Below are 20584 nucleotides of genomic sequence, written 5' to 3' on the forward strand. Positions count from 1 at the left end.
TACAGACACTGAAGACCTGGGCATAAATATATAGTTTCATTAGGTAACATTTGACTAATAAATGCCCCCCCCCCCTTTTTTTTTTAAAAGACATGATACAAAACCATTGTTTGTTTGTTTTTTAAAAAAACTGCAGTTTAACAAAAGTTCTGGTTTACCCAATCAAAATAATACCAGCTTGTGTAACACTTCTGTGAGCCTGCAACTAGAAAAGCAAGCTAAAAGCAATGCATTAAACAACCTGAGACTAGTAAATGTTTGCCAGGTCTTGGAGTGGCTGATGAAACTCTGATGGTCTATATTTTCCTCAGAGGCTAGGTTGCAAGTGAAAGGAAGCATTAAAGACAGATGCTGCATTTCCTGTCTTTGTTATTACTCACTCTCTCCTTTTGTGCAACTTTGTCTTGTGTTGCCTAGTGTGTGCATCTGCAACAAAGATTCAACTTTTCGATGGATGATGGTAGGTGTAGCATTGTTTTTAAAAATTATATGTTTGAAGTATTATCTGTACTCTCATTTTCCTTGGGGTATTTCCTACAACCTTCTTCCTACACACTATGCTGTACATAGTGCGATGTAACAATATTTTTGAGAACTTAGATAGGGAAATTGTTGAAACCAAGCCAGCACATTTATAAAAACATTTTATTAATAAAATGTTTACACCTTTTTTGCACAATACATCACATTGGTAGTGATTTTGCATGTTATTATAAAAGTTTATTATGAATGATTAAGCTGAAACAAAGCAGTTTACAATATGCCAACTCATTTGCAGAGTACGTACTATAACAATACAAACTAAAAAGAGAGATAAGAAGTCTAGCTTTCTTCATTAGCATCTACAAACCAACAATACAGACTTACTGTGTACACTCAGGACCAGCCCAAGAGAAGACCATAAAAAAAAAAAAATCAAGTCTCAAAACATTCATAAGCTTGGCAATTCATTCTTACAATATTTCATCACTAGTAATCAGACTATATTTCATGCAGTGAAGCAATGGTTGTAAATTTGTGCACTTTACAGTACTACAAATGCTTTTGTAACTTTGAGCTTATATTTTGTTTTAGTAATGGATGTTAAGTAAGAAGGCACAGACCTTTTAACCCTTACACCAGGTTAACCCCCAACATAGTCTTTAAAGGCAGAACATTCTTAAGAAGGACCAGAATTGCTGGTACAAAGATAAATGGGAAAAATTAATGTTTATAGACAAAACACTTATACTGCAAGAATTATATGCTTAATCAAGATTTTTTACTTTTGTGCCATAATCACAGGAATTTAAATGCTTTCCTTTTTTATTTAAACTAAAAAAAAAAAAACCCTAAGACATGTGGAATGATTTCTTCATCCTGAAGAAGAATAAAACACATTTGACAATGTATTATACACATTCTATATAGGTCTTTGTACCGTTTCCATCACTGTGCTCCATGAGCACATGGTGTGCCACATACACAGTATCTGTCAGCCTCATTACCCTGTATTCAAGAATACAAAAGTTAATCATTTGTAAGTCTTATTAACAAAGTCTTGCAAAACTTTGCCCATCCTAGGTGAGTAATGTTTTTGGCAAAGGAGTAACACTGCCTACATCATCCCAGGAGGATGTAGATGTATGTGTCTTGGCTGCTATGTTTTCACAACAGTTTTGCAAGGCAGTACTAATGAATTACCATTTTGTTTACAAATATTTGCTGCTATGGCAGATGCTTCAAGAAGAAGAAAAAGATCTGTCACCCCTTACAACCCGAATCCCTTGCAGCATAGTGCAAGATGTCAAGAAAACATAATAGGTTTAAGGTACAGTATAGCTTCATGGAAAATACAAATCATAACACGAGTAACAAAACAAGACACGAAAGTAGAAGTGAACCCATCTTCACTGACTACTCAAGTAAAGGGTTAAAATATGTTCAAGAGCAATAACTGGATGGAATTACTAGAAAGAAAAAGTAAGGCTAGAGAGAAGAGTGGCTTATCTTCCAACATCTGAAAAATTACAGTACCTAGGCAAAGAAGGGTAACAAGAATGAAGCAAAGAAAAATTAAATCACATCTAAAGACAAAATAAAAATACCTTTGAATAGATTCAGAGGTAATGGATTTCTTTACCACAAAAGTGAAGACCAATTTTGGGGATTATAATATGGCCAACCCCAAATTCTTAGATAACATAAGGGAAAAGTCAACAATTGTTCCTTTTGGAAGAATGCCAAATCTTGTAAGTGTCCTGGAATTAGAGTAGTTTCAACAAATTCTGTTGTAATCTTTAGAGGTTAGATCATATGCCTCATGTAGAGAAACCCACAGGTGAGGAAGAGGGGCACATGGCAGCCACTCATGTCACCTCCCCTATTTCCACTGGATCACTCTACCAGTGGAAGTGAAAAGAAAAAGCCAACCATCAGTCTTAAAAATTTGATCCAATTTTAAATAGTTATGCTCACACTACAGGTTGTCAACATTAGGAGCAAGATTTCCAGAAGCCTTCAGCATTTAGCAACTGTTATTGTTGTCAGATGGAGAATTTTTGAAAAATCTGCCCACTTCATTTAGGCACCTACATTGATCTCTTGAAAATCTGGCCCTAAACCACAGTCAGACCCAGGAGGTACAGCCCTACAATGTACATTACAGTATGGGACCATCAGTTAGGGTCTCAGAAAAACTTCTGCTGCCAGTAAGGATTTCAGGTTAAGATAGACTCTGGCTTCAAATCTATCTAGAAGTTTTCTTCCGAACACCCTCTACAGGATTTCCTTTCTATGACACTGCCTGGATAAACTTCAGGAAGGTCAAAAATGTATAACCAAGTTCGGCATCTTTGGTTCCAGCTGTATTACCAGGAAGAAGATCTGCATTTATTTCTCGACGCTCCAGAGAATCAGAAGGCATTTTTCTGAAATTATAGGCAAGTACGATTTGGCACATGGATTCTTACACAAGAAACCGAAAAACGTTGTTTCAAACTTGCTTCCTCCCACAAGTTGGAGCCACTTGACAAGGCATCTGCTGTCACATTCTTTGGCCAGAAAGAACAACTGACAGCTTACAGATCTTTTATCCTAGAAGCCATATTTTATTTTTGCCTCAAACATCCACATGCCAACATCTCATTTCTACACGCAACAAGTTTTTTGTTGTCTAATAAAACATACAGCTGGGAATGTAAAATGAACATTCATCTTGTCAGTTTTCTTTGTAGAATTTTATAGTCATCTTTTATGTAGTTTGGTTCTGGACACATGGTTCTTCTATTAAGTGACTGACTGTAGCTCCATAAGAATGCATGAAGAGAATATTATTTGTGAACTCAGACTGCTAGAAGAGTGCAAAAATCAACCTAGACATTTATTTAGTTCTTATCTCTGTGGTGTTGGGATGACTAATAAACCTGATCAATTTTTGGAAGCTTCCAGGATCCTCAAGTGAGTAACGGGGAGTGGATGGGTCACTACAAAAAGTAAATTTTCCCTTTGCTGATACTCTCACCTTCTGGTCAACTGTTGGAGGTGGGCCACGTCCACCATGATTGCATTGCCTCGTTAGCACTACAAAAGTAATCAGCTGTGGAGAATAGGCCACTTCAACCCTAATTGAATTGGTCTCCTTAGCACTGATTTCCCCCCCCCCCCACACACACTTGGTAAGGCAACTCCCATCTTTTCATATATAATACTGCTTACTGTATTTTTCACTCCATGCAGCTGATGAAGTGGGTTTTAGCCCACAAAAGCTTTTGCCCAAGTAAATTTGTTAGTCTCTAAGGTGCCACAAGGACTCCTCGTGGTTTAACCTGAAATTATTTGAACAAATAAGATGTGGTCTGGGATGGTGCTAGTAACAGTAGGTCTATGACTAATCCAAATTCTTGCCCTTTAAAAAAAAATTTGCTTTGAATTTTTACTTTTATTTAGTTATTGCTATTTATAAGCAAGGCTCACTAAAGGAGGAGTGACAGGCGATGGAGTTCAGACAGCATCTCCTGTAAATCTGCAATTCCCAAAGTAGTCAACACACCAAAAATATAAAACCTCATTCTCAATAAATACTAGAGACACTTCCACAGGGAGAGAAGTCATCCAAACATCACTGATAAAGCTTCTTTTTTGTCTCCAGTAATATTAAATACGGAATAGTTTAGATTTAACATCTTCATGAAGAGCCTGTCGAGGCTAGCTTTTAAATCATGCAAGATAGTCACCTTGAATGATTTTATTTTCAGCAACTAAATTGAAGGCTTTACGATCTACGAAGGAGATGGCTCCCTGATGAGAGCTGGCCAGTGAACAACGAATGCCCAGTCTCCTGACCAATTTAAAGAATGATGTTTCCAGAACAATATAGCGATTATCATATTTTCCAACTACACCATCTTAAAGGAGGAGAAATACTCCCATCACATGTGCTTGTAGGAATGTTATATTCGTATTACATATAGTCACATAAAGGGTTTATTTTGCAGAGAATGCCCCCATCAAAAACATTAAGGACCAGACCCTGTAGCACTTCAAGCAAAAAATACTACTGATTTCACTGGAAGTTAAGGGCTGCATCAATTTAAAGTTTAAAGATAGGCAAAACAAATAAATAAGCTATTAATACAAGATGTGGTTTTTCTAATAAGCTTCAACAAATAGCTCAAGAATTTTGAACTTCTTGGTAGCAAAAACTGTTAACTCCCAAGAGAACTCCGATTCCTAGCTTCCAGAGGATTTTCAATAATTTTGCCTCTAGAAAAAGAAAAAAGAAAAAAAAACAGGAATGTTTCTGCCTTTTGTTAAAGTAAGTACACTAGCAGAGCATGTCCATTTAGAGGCTTAGTAGGAGGATCTCAGCAGGTGCACAAAAACATGGTACTGTAAAGCCACATACATCAGAGAAGCAGTTTCTAAGCATATATTTGGGACTAAAGAGTTCAATTCATTGTAGTTTTGTGGGATTTAGCCCCCCAAAAATTTAGAAGCATGCTTATCAAGCTCCCAGCTTGATCTTAGACATATCAGCCAATAGTTGCTACACTTTTGCACTTCATTTGAAAAACAACTAAGTCTTGTCCACAGTCTGAAGAAAGAGCTGAAATGTTTCCACTTTGTCAGTTTCGAAAAGATGCATAGGATCATTACTGAAAGACATGCGTGTGCTACAGAGAGGATAATGTTACTTTCATCCATTACTCAAATCATACCTCAAAAAAATCCATTCCCTTTGAGAATATCAGAGGCTAAATTTTCAAGAGTGCATTTCAGTCATTTAAAAAGTTGAGACCTTAGAAGTGCTGAGCATCTGATCTCCTACTTCAGAGAAGAGAGTGTTTTTAGAAAGTCAACTAGAACCAGTGATGCTCAGTACCTCCGAAAGAACAGACTTAAAAGTTATTTAGGGACAAAAAATGTAAGTAACTTCAGCTGAACACTGTGCAGCACATATGAAGGCTACGTCTACACTAGAAACTTCAAAGCGCTGCCGCGGGAGCGCTCCCACGGCAGCACTTTGAAGTGTGAATGTGGTCATGCGCGAGTGCTGGGAGAGAGCTCTCCCAGCGCTCGGAGCCTGTCCATACTAGCGCTTTAAAGCGCTCAAACTTGCTGCGCTCAGGGGGGTGATTTTTCCACACCCCTGAGCCAGCAAGTTAGAGCGCTATAAATTTAACTGTAGACAAGCCTGAAGGCTGATGGCTTGATGAGATGCACTGATACAGTAGAATTTGCAGGAAAGCTACGTAGCTCTGCCAGAGATGAAACCGCACCAAGCCAAACACTCAACTACATGGGTGTCTCTGATCCAGGGAGATGTTTACTCATGTAACTGTATTTCAGCTTCCAGATAATTTCAAGTGAACAATCAAGTTGGGATCTGGGATCAAAAGAATTTAGCTCTCAGCATTCTGACACATTTTAAACAGGCCTGATACTAGCAAGACACTTTGTGGCAGCTAATGTTTATGAAACTATTTTTAGGTAATCTGATAATGAAGGCATGGAAATGGTCAAGTTAAGTCTAACAGTGGGTGATTCAGAATCAGAAGACTTAATTGCACAAAGGGAAAAAAACTACACTGATATCTCATTCAAGCAGGTAGAGCTATAGAGAAATTTCACTTGTGTAGATTTAAAAAAGTAAAAGGAAGAAGAGTTACGAGGCATCAAGATTTAGTCAGAGGAGGAAGGATATAGGACTGGCTTGTTAGAGAAGAGGATGTATAAATCTTAGTCTATCTTGCCCATGATCAAATTTACCATATGCCAAACTGTATTTGGAAAAAAACAAACGCTGGCCAAAAAGAGGGGCTTTTCCTTGGACATTTCTCAAGTTTTTAAAGATTTACTAAGAAGAGATATGGTTATATGGCGTCACTGGATCCTAGTTGGGGATTCTATTGTAAGACTATTACTACAATTCTATAGTCAAATATCTTCTTTTCAAGTAATGCATATTTTATAGGTGGAGTTAAGCCAGTTATTCTCAGAGAGGAGATAATGGAGTTTAAACCTATACTTTTATGTGCAAGGACACTGAAGTGATAATTTAGAGGGTGTGAATCTGTTTGCAGGTCCCTGAACGGATCTTCTGCATGAGAGATGTTATTGATCTTTCACAGATATTTGTTTTTTTAATATGCTGTTCAACGTCTGGACACTGGTCAGATTTACACTGCTACCTCGATATAACGCGACCCAATCCAACATGAATTCGGATAGAACGCGGTAAAGCAGTGCTCCGGGGGAGGGGCAGGACTGCGCACTCCGGTGAATCAAAGCATGTTCAATATAACGTGATTTCACCTATAACGCGGTAAGATTTTTTGACTCCTGAGGACAGCGTTATATCAAGGTAGAGGTGTACAATAAAATTCTTATGCTCAAACACCATTAACAAGCCTGAAGAAATCCAAGGCAGGTGAACATATTATATTAAAGATAGTAAAGGTACCTAATGCCTTGGTGTGGAATGGGGAAGGAGACTTCTGAAGCACTGCCAACATCAACAGCTTACAGGTAGAACCGTGACACCATGCAACCATAGGATAACAAAATATGGTGTGTAGTAGCAGCTCGACAGAACCTACTGTAAGTATATACTGAATCTTATCTTTAGATAAGAAACTGGAACAAAAAGCAATTATTTGTAATCGAAGGGTACAAAATATTTTCAGTGTGGGGTTACAGTGATAATACAAGATTACAAAACCAGCATTACAAAATGGTGAGCTGATGCTTCCAAGTAAACACCCCCCAACCCTAAAGAGAAATATATTTTGTGTTATCCTGAAAGGGAACTCTGCTACAAAAGTATACTGAAGTGCCAGATGAGTATACTGCTTGACATCTTTTTTGGACTAGCTTTGAAATCAAAATTTTTTAATCTATCTTCATTAAGTGGATAACCACATCCCGGTCTGTTATTTATTAGAACCCTGCCAGTTGGTTAACTGAAGACAGAGTAAGACTTTCAAACAAGTTTGGCATTCAATGATTGCCATTGTGCAAGGGCTTTGAGTAACTATATATAATTAAGTGGTCAGTTGCTAGCCTGCTTTGATAGAACACTATCATAGCTTTTACAAAACTTTATGCTTATAATCTATTGCTTCAAATGCCACCCAAAGATTTCAATCGTATTATTATATATTTTAGGCTGAACCATGCTGCACACCAATACATAATTATTCTGTCTTTATTGTAAGATTCTTTGTTAGGGCAATTTTTTTCATAGGGGCTTCAAACCAGCCTCCATTTATGTGCATGCAACTTTTTGGGTACACACAATAGACTTCATATGCTCGTAACCCATCTGCACATGCAGGAAGTTTGAGCACGTGTATGCTACTGCAGCAAACAGAAGTGCACGCTCAAAGGACTGCATACCCACAGATAGAGGCCACATTTTGAAATCTTGGTCTTAAGAAGTTTTAACCCCAACATTTCATTAAAGCCTATTAACCCCATTCAGAATATGCTTTCTATCACACTAAGTTACTATAATAGTGAAATAGTTTGCTTGAGGAGAGCTTTGAAACAAGGATTCTGAATATGATTTAATCTGAAATATAAGCTGTTTCATTTCCTACTTATTCTTTGAAATTTCCTTCAGCTAAAATACTTAAGATTGTAGAATGCCAAATTACAAATCAGGAACAAATATCACAGACATGGCTTTAACTTCAATATCAAAACTTAAACTCAAATATTGAAAATACTTTATTAGGCTCTTTCTTTAAAAATAAGAAGTTCTCCACTAGCTCTGGAGGAAACGAAAAATAAATAATGAAAATAGCGTAATAGGATACGGTCAATTTATAGTTTAATATAAAATGTAAGAAAAACAATACAACTTAAGCTAAAAGCTGATTTGCTTAAAAAAATGCCAAGTAATTAAAAAGTTATTTGGGCTAGACCAGGAACCAAGAGGTAACGATCTACGCTACCATACGTGACTTGGATTTGGTTTCCTGTTTGTGTTTTTGTGCCTCAGCCAGCAAGGATTGGGTGCACTGCAGAGGTGATCTGCTCAATGGACAAGCCACATGCTTCACCAACAGCGACATCTACCAAACATTTCAAGCAGAAATGCAGATGTGATAGGAGGGGAGCATCAGCCAACCTTCTTCTGGAAGAGGTCACTGATTGCAATGTAAGACCTCACAAGCAGGGACAGAATTGTTGGAGATCCCCAGAGATTCTATCAATGGGTGAGGAATGGAAAGACTGAAGAAAGCTGATTTCTCAACTGCTTTTACATAATTTATAATACTTTAGGCATTGGTCTCATAAATATAGTACAAACACTTTACACATGCAAAGCAATAAAGAGCTTTCCCTCAAAATATTAAAGTCTTACTAGAACTATTGACGGCACCTGTTGTCAGTCAGTCATGCTCAAGTTTAAATTTAGAAAGAGTTTTAGCTAGGTTCTCTTCGACCACCATTTTTAATAGTAAAAAATGCTTACTAAAAACAAATAGGTGCTTATAAATGTATCAGTTTGCCTTTAAATGATTAAGCCAGCATGAAAAGGTAAGATTGTCTATGGTTTAAAATTCATTGCTTGTTTGTTCATAATACCTTTAAATAAAAAGTGCAAGTGGGATCTGGGGACTGGATGGGCTGATTTGCTCATTTTTATCAGTAACTTATTTTGTAGCCATCTACAACAAATTGCCTCACTGTACTTTGGATTAGCTACAATTATATTTAAAATAATGCTCATTATAACAATTGAAAGGGTAGCAGAATAGCCTTAAAATTAAAGTCACTATTTCAACAGGGCTGTTTCTTCCCCCTTCCTCATCCCTCTGGATCACAAAAGTGCTCATTTCCCTTTTACAAAAAACATTACATATAATGTTGATTACAAAACTATTAAACATTTCAGTCCTACCATCCATATGTCAACATTCCTTTCACGCAAGGCCAAAGAACTGATGATGGATTCCCTTTGAATACAAGAGACACTATATATGTTGTAAGTAAACAGGCTGACATTATCATGACTGCAGTCTCTTCTGTGAGCATACAGATGTCAGATGAGCTGGTCCATTTTTGTGGGACCTTGAAGTATGAACATCAGGCAGATAAGTTCTAAGACCAATAATATATACCCAACATAAACTATTAGCTTCCAAGACCACCTACTTTCAAAACAAGTCTGATTTTCTAAAGTATCAGTCAACAACAGCTGCGTTTTGTCACTGAAGGCTGTCTTCTAAGTTTGAAGCCCTTACCGCTAGATGGGGGGTTGGTGTCAGTTGATGGGATTCTACGACCTATAAAGAGAGGGGAAAAAAAAAAAAAAAAAAAAAAAGTTTTAGCAAGAGTTACATTAATTATTGAAACTACTTTTACAGAGCATCTGATATTTGCAAAAAGCGTTTAATCCAATGGATTGGACTTTGGAGGGAGCCCCTTGTAAGGGCAGGTTCCCTTCTTTCCTGAATAGATATGGGGCTTTTACGACTCCTTTTCTCTGTGTAAAAGTGCCAGAGTAGTGCATCAGATCTCACCCTATATCCCTAAGTTTAATGCTTAAACAACATGATCTGGTTTGGCATTTTTCAAGCATCAACATTTATTCAAAATCAACTAAATGCATAAGAAAAATAGCTTCCTGATTTCCTTAAATAGTTATAAAAGAATCGAAGTTGTAGTTAAAGTCAGTAGTAAACAAAATATTTAATTACTTCCATGAGTCTTTAAATTTGTTTTAGTTTAAAGTAAAAAACATTAAATAGCTTCACAATCATTTGACAACTCTGATGTGTTTATGCAAGGATTGCCTCTAATTTTATATTGTTTACTTGACTCAAAAGACAAAAGCTGAGAGATATTTGCACATAAGTGTCCAGTATTTATTATAGCCATCTGAATTACAACTCAAATCCTCACTATAAGAGTGCAGTACTGCACTGTATTCCCTTGTGGGTACAGTTTGCATTTCTTCCATGTAAAAGTCAATTTGGAATAATGTAGAAAAAAATTATTTGTGGTCTAATTGAGGGACAGGGTTATCAAATTTCCTAAAGGGAATCCTCACAAAAATGCTTTGTTTTAAATCACATTTAGTAATTGTTGTGTGATAATTACAAAATTACTCTCACCATTAGCCAATGATGCTTTGGATAATACATTCCCCTAATCAAATCTAAACACAGTACTCTGATTGGAAATACTATTTCCCCTTCTGTATTTGTGAAGGTTTTGGTATCCCTCGTGCATTTCTTTCCCTCACCCTTCAGTGACCTTGAACTACTAATTGAAACATTCACCAACAGATAGGATAAGATGACACTGACTTTTATGACAGTGACCTGCTTGCTATTTATCCAGTGATATAGATCATCATAGTAGGTTTAGAATCTCTAGGCAGAAGCTTTTAGAGGTCATAAGAAGACCAGAAAACAGCAGATCATCTTGCAGTCTTGTATCCCTACCAGTGGTGACAAATATGAACCCAATGTACTCTCAGCAAACTAGAACTACAAACTAATGCAGTAGTCAAGTTTCTGCTTAGGCTTCCTTCAGAGAAAAAAAGTGTTAACTAAAGAAGTACTTACTAATTTCTATAAAGAGTTCATTTATGTTAATTGCATTTTTAGCACTGGTCTCTACAAATATGGCATGGATGGAATCTGCATAGTCTTTAGCGTCTTTTTCCATGACTTCTCTAAAAAGAAAAGAAAACATTGTGAACAAAGCAGAAACATTAATTATCCCAATTTTAGAAAAATTGGCTCGCTACTTAACAGTAATTTCAAAAAGTGATTTAGTTTCAACTGTTTGGCATCCCATTCCTCATGGAGAGTTCAATTTCTATCCTCAGCTCTTCTTTTACGTAACCCCAAGAACTGGACAATAGTGTGGCCTGAACAACAGTATTTGGACAGCACCATCATATAAATTCAACAGCCACCACCATTTTCCTCTCTGGAAAATATGGATGTGATTTCTTAAGAGTGCCAGAATGCAGCTCTGAAGTCAGCCGAGGGGGAAGGGAGGGCTTTATTCGCATAAAAAAAGCTCAAATTATCGGAAAAAAACATGTTACTTCTAATATCCAGCTCATTCAGTAGGAATCCAGACTTTGTTTACAAACCCTAATATTCTGCATCACCGCAATGTTCTGTACAAGCAGAGTTTAAAACGTTCAGATTGTACAGACAAAAGAGACAGGAAATGAAAAGGTTCCCACAGGCCTGGCACACCCTATATATTTTATGGTAGATATTTAACACTAATGTCAAGCTTCACATTTATTGTAAATGTGAGTAGAAAATACATACAAATTAATTTTGCTTTGAGGGGTCAGGAAACTAAAGTTAACTAGGAAAAAACGGTACTTACCTTTTCGTAACTGTTGTTCTTCGAGATGTGTTGCTCATGTCCATTCCATTCTAAGTGTGTCGTGCCCACATGTGCGGTCGTCAGAGATTTTTGCCTTAGCGGTATCTGTAGGGTCGGCAGTGGTGCACCCTTAAGTGCCACGCTCACGTGTCAGTATATCAGGTGCCGCCGGCCCTACGTCCTCTTGGTTCCTTCGGATGGAGCGACCACTAGTGGTCAGACGAGAAGGTCCTGCTGAGGCAATCTGCAAACACGTTCCTAGTCCCGGGCAGCTGTGTGGCTACCAGCTGAATGGCATGCCGCACACAAAAGTCCCAAAGGTGGATAGCTTCTTGGGAAAGGGTCAACAACCTGGATCTGCCCTGCCTGTTGATGTAATACATCGCGGCAGTATTGTTAGTGAGGACCTGCACCACCTTGCCCCTCAGGTGGGGTAAGAAAGCCTGGCAGGCCAAGCAAGCCGCTTTGAGCTCCGTGACATTGATATGGAGGGCCAGATCGTCTCGCAGCCAGCAGCCTTGCGTGCTGAGCTTGCCCAGGTGAGCTCCCCAGTCCAGGTCCGAAGCATCGGAGATCAGGGTCAGCAACAGGGCTGGGACTGTGATGGGAACTCCCTGCAACACCGACCCGGGGTTCATCCACCAATCCAGGGACGATAGGACGTGATCTGGCACCCTGACTATTCGGTCTGGGTTGTGCCTGTTGGGAATGTAAACTAATGCCAGCCATACTTGCAGAGACCAGAGATGGAGCTGGGCATGACTGACCACGTATGTACAGGCAGCCATGTGGCTCAACAACCACAGGCAGGTGTGAGCCATGGCGAACGGGCTGTTCTTCACATAGCAGATCAGGTCTGGCATGGCCTGAAAACACGACTCTGGAAGGAAGGCTCTGGCTAGCGTGGAGTCGAGCACCACCACAATTAACTCTATTCATTGGACTGGCCTTAAGGTGGATTTTTTCTTGTCTACCAATAGGCCCGGGTTGCGGCAGGTGGAACGCACCAGATAGAGGCTTCTCTGTACTTGTTCCCGAGACCTGCCCTTGATGAGCCAATCGTCGAGATACGGGAAGATCTGGACCCCTCAATGTCTCAGGTAAATGGCTACTGGTGCCATACATTTTGTGAAGACCCTTGGGGCCAATCAGAGGCCAAAGGGGAGCGCCGTGAATTGGAAATGGCATCCGCCCACAATGAAATAGAGGAAATGTCTGATCTTCGCTTATTTCCATATTCCTCCTTCAAGTCGAGGGTGGCGTACCAGTCTCCCGGATCCAGGGAGGGGATGATGGAGGCCACGCAGACCATGCGAAACTTCAACTTCTTGAGAGACTTGTTGAAGTGTCACAGGTCCAGAATGGTCTGAGGCCCCCTTTTGCTTTCGGGATTAAGAAATAATGGGAGTAGAACCCCTTTCCTGTCGTGTCCCAAGGGACCTCCTGCACTGCCCCTAGGCGCAGGAGGTTCTTGACCTCTTGAATGAGGAGTTGCTCATGAGAAGGGTCTGTGAAGAGGAAGAGGAAAAAGGGTGGGAGAATGGGAGGGAGGGGTGGCCAAAAACTGCAGGGTATAGCCTTGTGACACTCTGTCCAGCACCCAGCAGCCCGAGATGACCCGCACCCAGGCAGAGCAGTAGGAACGAAGACAGTCAAGGAAAGAACAGGGTGGATCCTGGGAGTTGACTGGTGGGGGAAGGAGAGGCAGGGGAGTATAGCTAGGAGGGGAAGTCGCTCTCGAGCGCACCCTCAAAATAGCGCTTCTGGCCCCCAGGCCGGGCTGCTCAGGTGAGCGGGAGGAGGAAGGGTGGCGGCGATTGTAACTTATGTGCCTATCCCTTCCCCTTGCAGGCCCCGACTACGCTGCCAAGGCCTTGGCGGCAAGGGCAGCCAGAACTGTTCCTGGGCAGACTAGGGCTTATGCATGCCCAGCGAGTGAAGGGTGGCTTCACTCCTCTGGCCCGAGTGTCTTAATCCATGCAGCCTCGCATCCATCTGCTCTGAAAAAAGACCGTTCCCATTGAATGGGAGGTCCTGGATCGAGGTCCGCATCTCTTGGGAGAGGCCGGTGGTCTGAAGCCACGAGCTGCACCCCATAACCACTGCCGAAGCAGCTACCTAGCTGCCAAGTCAGCCATGTCCTACGCCTTTTGGAGGGAGCACTTAGTCACCCTGGCGCCCTCCTCCTCCCAGCACCGAATTCTTGGGCTAAACCCTGCGGGAGGTACTCCTTGAACTTATGGAGGGAGTCCCATAAGTTAAAATTGTATCTGCCTAGGAGGGCCTGATGTTTTGCCACCTGGAATTGCAGGCTGCCAGTTGAATACATTTTCCTCCCAAACAAGTCCAGTCTTTTGTCCTCTGTGTTTTTGAGAGTTGAGCTGGTGAGCTCCTGCTTGTCTTTTTCATTGGCTGCAGAGACAACTAGTGAGCCCGGGGGAGGGTGGGTATAAAGATATTTAAATCCTTTGGCTGGGACAAAGTACTTCTTTTTGGCCCTTCTGCAGGTGGGAGGGATAGAGGATGGGGTTTGCCAGAGGGCCTTGGGAATTTTGAGGAATGCTAGTGCGACACGGGTAGAGGCTGAGAGGACGTCGAACAAGGTGTCTGCCTGCTCGGCCATCTCCTCCACCTCTAGGCCCAAGTTCTTGGCCACCTGTCAAAGCAGGGTCTGGTGTTCTTTAAAATCATCTGGCGGGCTGGCCCTTGAGGGTTCTGCAACCGCCTCGTCCGGGAACGAAGACGATGACTGTACCACCAGGGGAGGCCCGGGGGCATCGTCTCCTGTGGGGGAGGGAGGTTTGGGGTGGGTGCAGTCTCCTCTGCTTCGACCTCTTAGAGTGCCTCATGCACCCAGCCCAGTGCCATTGGTGCTGCTAACTGATGCTCTGAGGTGGTGGCAGATGAGCGGTGCAAAGGGGGTATTGCCATGACCAGCACTCCCTATGTGCTCCAATAAGGCCACTGCGCTGGCCACTGGCCGTGCTGCGAAGGCAGTGCCGTTGAGGTCAACATGGCTCCAAGTGCCCTATTGCACAGGTGGAGTCTGGGTGAGGGGCTGAACTGCCCTTCCATGCTGGAGGAATTCAGGGGCCATCGCCGCCTGAGTCTGCCTGCTGACCATCGCTGACTGGTGCCCAGAATAAGAGGATTGGTGCCAGTATCGAGCGGCCCAGTACTGGTGGGACTGGAGATGCGACGGGGAGTGCTCCCACGGGGCAGGCGAGCAAAATCTGTGCCAAGACGACGACTGACGGGAGGGCCAACAGTGTTGGTAGTACGGAGACCGGTGCCTCCCTTTAGGTGATCTGTGGTGAGACGGCGGGGACCACGATCGCGGTGCTGGTGACCAAGGGTGAGCCCCAGAGGATATGAGATGCAACTTCACCAATCTGCTGTGCAGAGGTGGAGACGCTGTCTTGTCTCGGGGGGGGGGGGGGGGGGGGAGAGGGGAAGAGAGAATCAGTGGCATTCTACTGCCCCCTGAAGGTTCTTAGCGGCTGGCTTGCCCTCGTGGGGAGCCTTTCCCATTTCCTGTGGCACGTGCTGTGTCCATGGCGTGGGTGGAGGCCTCTGTTCTCTCAGCGCTGGGGGAGCTTGGGAAGGCATCGGTGCAGTCAGGTGTTTGGGTCCCATACCGCTCCCAGGAGTTGGTGGTGGACCTTTTAATGGGCTAAGAGCCCCAACCGGGGAGGCATGTATACATGGCTCTGGAATGGCCAGGCGGCCCAAATTGGGTCTCTTGCTTGGTGCCAGGGAGCAGTACTTCCTTGCTTTCTTTTTGGGCACCGACAACGGGGAGCGGTGCTGGGCGGAGCCGGGTGCTGGGGGTGCACTGAGGCCAAGGTACTTGGTGAGTCTTGGTGGGACGGCTCGGAAGCCGGACAAAAGGGAGACTCCATGATGAGAGCTCGCAAACGAATATCCTGCTCCAAGTCTTGGGCCGAAAGTTTTTACAAATACGGCACGTGTGATTCCACCAAGCACTTGAGGCAGCTGCTATGGGGGTCACTTACAGGCATAGGCCTGTTACAGTCCATGCAGGGCTTAAACCCGGGAGACCAGGGCATGGTCGCCTGGGACAAAGTCCCCGCTGGGACTATAGTTTTAACTATTAACTACACTTAACTACTTAACGCTAACTACTATAAACAAACTATTTACAAGGTCCTAAGGCTTAAAGTCAGTAGAGATTAAACCGCTAGCCCTTGCTATGCAAGAAAGGCGCTCCGACTAACCACCATGGGCGGTAAGAAGGAACTGAGAAGGTGTAGGGCTGGCGGTGATTGATATACTGACGCATGAGTGCAGCACTCGAGGGGGCGCCACTGCCGACCCTACGGATACCGCTAAGGCAAAAATCTCTGATGGCCGCGCACGTACACCTAGAATGGAATCGACATGAGCAAGCACTCAAAGAAGAACTATTGATGCCACATTACTGTATTATTTTTGCATTCAGTTGTCTTTATATTCAGTGTGCATGCTGTCTTGCCTTGTCAGGGTCTAGTCAGCAGTTATTAATATGCATTGAGAAGTGCACATTTCAGGGAAACATGCATGCTCTCAACCTCCTGAAAGCAATGCAAACTCTCAGACTCAGTGAAATTGTCTATTGTCAATACCCAGTACAATTTTCAAACACATCAAAACACCTTATTGATTTCTAACAATTTTTTTCTCCAAAACTGGTCAAGGACATGTTTCTCACAAAGGACTCTACGTTTCAAGTTTCATATTCAACTGTTTCCAAGTTGTCTGAGTTTTATAAAATACAGTGCACTATAGTCACGCTCCTGCCCCAGCAAAACACACCCACCCAGCCACCCAACAAAAAACCAACATTACCTGAGGCTTTAAGAGAATACTTCCCCTTAGGGCAGAATTTCAGCCAAAAATGGAATTAAAACAAATGCAAATATAATGGAAATTGTTCTGCAACTTTAGTTACAGTGTGACTGGCAGTAAGTGCTAAAATTCCTTAAGTCACAATGCTATTTCACATTACTCCTGGGGGAATTCTGTCCTACTGCATGCGTGCATAATTAATGAGCCGTGCATATTTTTAATTTTTTGTGCAGAAAAAAGCTTCTGCTGAAATGTTGCTGCAGTTCCACCTTTTGCCCACCAGAGGGTGCTATGGTGCAGGAACAGCAGAAGCTCCCAGCCAGCTAGCAAAGAGAAAGAACCTGCCTTCTTCGCAGCACCTGCCAGGCCAGGCCAGTGCTATGGGGAGACAGACAGTGTGGGGTGCTGGCCAGGAGTGGTGGTGGGGGGGGGGGAAGGGATTAGACAGGGGCTCATAAGGGTTAGTGGGGGAGGACAGACGGGGGCAGGAGCTGAATGGAAGTAGAGAGAGGTGCAGGGCCACATCGTGACTGGGAAGGGGAGCAGAGCTACACAGGGACAGGAGAGTGGCTGGGTGGGGGGGGGGCAGAGTCACATGGAGACAGGGGGAGGGGTGCAGGGCCACATGGGGGTGCAGGGATACATGGGGACAGGGATAGATGTGCCTGACTGAATGGGAGAGGCTAGGGGTCAGCCAATGTTTGCATGGGGGAAGCTCCCTAACAATCCCGCTCTGCCCCCACAAAGTACCCGTTCCATACTTTTCCCACCCATAACCAACAATCCTCCAAGTTCACACCCAGGCTCCTTCACAGCAATTTACTTCCCTCTCCGAGCTCTTCCATTACCCCGACTCTCACAAGCCTCTGCACTGCTTCTGAGGGGTGCAATACCGTTCTGTATTGTAGTTTAAATGAATTATTACTCAGAGCTCTGTATTAAGATGCCTAGTAAGGAATCTATATGTCAAAAACATTTCTTGAATCTTTTTTTGTTGTCTGTATTGTTATAGACATACTTGCTGACAGGTATTCTGAAATAAATGACCAAAAATAATTGAAACTGGTATGATAATATTGTGTTATTTTGACAAATAAAATATGTAGAATTTTAAAATATTGTGTGCAGAATTTCTATTTATTGGTGCAGAATTCCCCCAGGAGTATCACATGTAGGTTTAAATAGTTTCTATCTTAAAATTATAATTCTAGTCAATAAAATTGAAATTTCTAGAGTAGCATGTACACTGCATATGGCAGCAAAGTCCTAAGTCAGACTGCCAAAAGTCATGCAAAACCATCAGCATTTTAAGTATAATACTGATTAAAGTTCAGGAACCCTGTCACTCAGTTTCAATGGGGAGTAGCCTGTGCACAACTTATGGTGTTATCAGGCGCCAAACCATCAGGAGGGACCGAACTAGGTTTGGCTTCACCAACACCAAGGACCACTACGAAGCATGCAGTATTTGACTTACAAATATTTAGCTTTTAGTCATTTACTTCATATCAATTCATTCTTGGAGAATATAAACATGTTTCTTAAAGATTTATATTGGTGTTTGTTAGGTAACTGAAATTTTAGTATTTTTTAAAATACCAGTGACTGAATTTTGCAGTCCCATCTCCGTTGGGATCAATGTCAACAAACTCTGCAATGGCTCTTTAAAAACCATATCTGCCTGTTTTAGCTGAGATCCCAGCTGTGGCAGTAAAATATAAACAAAGGAGAAGCGTGTGAGCAGGTGCCTTTCCCAACCTGCTCTGAAAAGAGTCCACACACTATGTAGAATCCAAACTCATTCATTCAGGGGCTTGGCTTCATTAACCAGACATCTGTAATAAAGAAGTTGAGTTCAAACCTTTTCCAAGACTTGGCCGCCTCTAGAATTCCTTCCTCAGGACTTCAGCCCATGTTCTAGATCCACTTTCCCCAAAGCAGCTCCCACCCTCTTATATTGGTCGGGGTAACAAGGTACCTGAATCAGCAAGTCAGCAAAAACCCACTTAAACTTTCCCAGAAGGATCAACATTTGCCAATAAGATGAAGTGTTGCAGACATCGCAAGCCTTTCTAAAATGGGCATGACATCTTGTACTAGTTTTTAAAAAAAAAGACTTGCATTTTTTAATTACTATACATCTTTCATGGCTTGGTAAATCCCTTAATCTTCCTAACAAATATTTAGTACCATCACCTTGTATCTGAACTTATACCTGCACTGAACTGACATCAATTTACCTTACATCATTAAGGTCACACTTATTTCCCGCAATAGCTACAACAATGTTTGGAGGTCCATGTTGTCGAAGTTCTTTCACCCAGTTCTTTAATGTTGAGAAGGTTTCCTGGTATGGAGAAGGGAGACAGAATTAAGGTTCAGAACTGGCCAAATAAAACATACATGAGTGTTTGTAGAACTATATTGCAAACCATCTCCTCTTACCTCTTTTGTGATGTCATAAACTATAATAGCTGCTGCTGAGCCTCGGTAGTACATTGGTGCTAAAGCACGGAACTGTAGGGAGAAACATCATATAGAATGGATTTAATGCTGTGCCAAAGATCATGTGGCTCATTGACCAGTTAATCCAATTTTCACTGCTCTAGTATAGGAAGAGAGTTTAGGTTAGTAGAAAACGTATCCTTAAATTTACAAAGAGACTGCCAGTAGGATATAAAAGCTTCACATGAAGCAATCTTAGCCGAAGGCTAGCCAGTGAACATTTTTGGGTGCTAGTAGTGCAAGATTACTATAATACAATGGACTATAATAAAGCCATATGATGACAAACAAAACTTGAGTTTATCCAGATTAAAGCTACTAAAGAAGTGGTTTAACTCCCAAAAGAAGACAGAGTAGAACTATAATTTAAACTTGTAAACCACTCTGTTCCTCCAGGACCACTCAGTATTAAAGAACTCAGTTTTCTGGTTACTATTCAGACAGTCTGTACAAGCTCATTTAGGTGTGGAACAATGCTCCAAGGGGAAAAGTTTCCGTTCCAAGCCTCAGCTTCAGGGATAGCAGGAATCTAGTATTAGTAAGAAGAGGGCTGCTTCTATTGAAGGTAGAATATACTGCTGAATCTTCTAGCAATGACTAATCTTTTGTGATAGAGAGGATTAAAAGAAAGGATATAAGGGACAGGAGCAATACAGAATGTCAAAGGCATGAAGCAAAATTCTTGGACTTCATGTTATCTCAGTCTCTAGGTCATAGTCCTCAGAAGAGGCAGGTTGCAAAGGCCAAATTACAGAAGGAAGCCCGATAGTAGTTATGTGAGGTAGGGGATGGGCTACCCTCATTAAAAAAAGATCTGTAGCTATACAGATATAGACAATACACACAGGATATATGCCTATTTTGAACACTGAGGGAGAGGAAGGGTGGGGTGACTTGAATACATTTCTTCCTTTTTGAGATGTTCATGTCCACAGAAGGAAAAATAAAAAGAACCAGTGTACATTATTACCAATCCAAAAACATCCTGAGAATGGCTTAAAAGTGAGATTCAAAAAACCCAAAAAACAATGTTGTGTTCTTTTTATTTACCGTCTGGTATTTAGGATTAATGTTTTCAAGCTTTTCCCCTTGAACCAAAAGAGTTGGGGGGAGGGAGGGGAAGTTAAGAAAAAAAAAGCTGAGAGAGTCTCACAATCACCTGACCCCTGAAGCAAAGGATTTAGGAAACACGCCAAATATCATAAGACTTACAGGAAATCTCAGGACTTGGCAACAGTGACAATTGCTACAAATCTGAATGAGCCTGCAGTACGTAGATCAGGCCACTATCCTTGCATGAATGCTACTTGCTTTTTGACTCCATAAGAAACTGCAATGGTTTAACATATGCTTGGCACTATAAAATAACTACTGTTTTAGA

The 20584-nt window shown here is 41.8% G+C and overlaps 1 protein-coding gene across 1 annotated transcript in view; it reads right to left on the reverse strand.

The window, feature by feature from the left end:
* Positions 1-627: 627 nt before the first annotated feature.
* The window catches only part of RAB22A (RAB22A, member RAS oncogene family), a 32871-nt gene continuing 12914 nt past the window's right edge, over positions 628-20584 (reverse strand). Inside the window, exons 4-7 of the mRNA XM_054046469.1 lie at positions 19144-19215; positions 18939-19045; positions 11064-11173; positions 628-9776 (exon numbers count right to left, since the gene is read on the reverse strand). Coding sequence (XP_053902444.1) covers positions 9679-9776; positions 11064-11173; positions 18939-19045; positions 19144-19215 — 387 coding nt within the window. The 3' untranslated portion in view covers positions 628-9678. The remainder of the gene's footprint in view (positions 9777-11063; positions 11174-18938; positions 19046-19143; positions 19216-20584) is intronic.

This window comes from Malaclemys terrapin, chromosome 12 (genome assembly GCF_027887155.1).
Source record: "Malaclemys terrapin pileata isolate rMalTer1 chromosome 12, rMalTer1.hap1, whole genome shotgun sequence".
Taxonomy (NCBI): domain Eukaryota; kingdom Metazoa; phylum Chordata; order Testudines; family Emydidae; genus Malaclemys; species Malaclemys terrapin.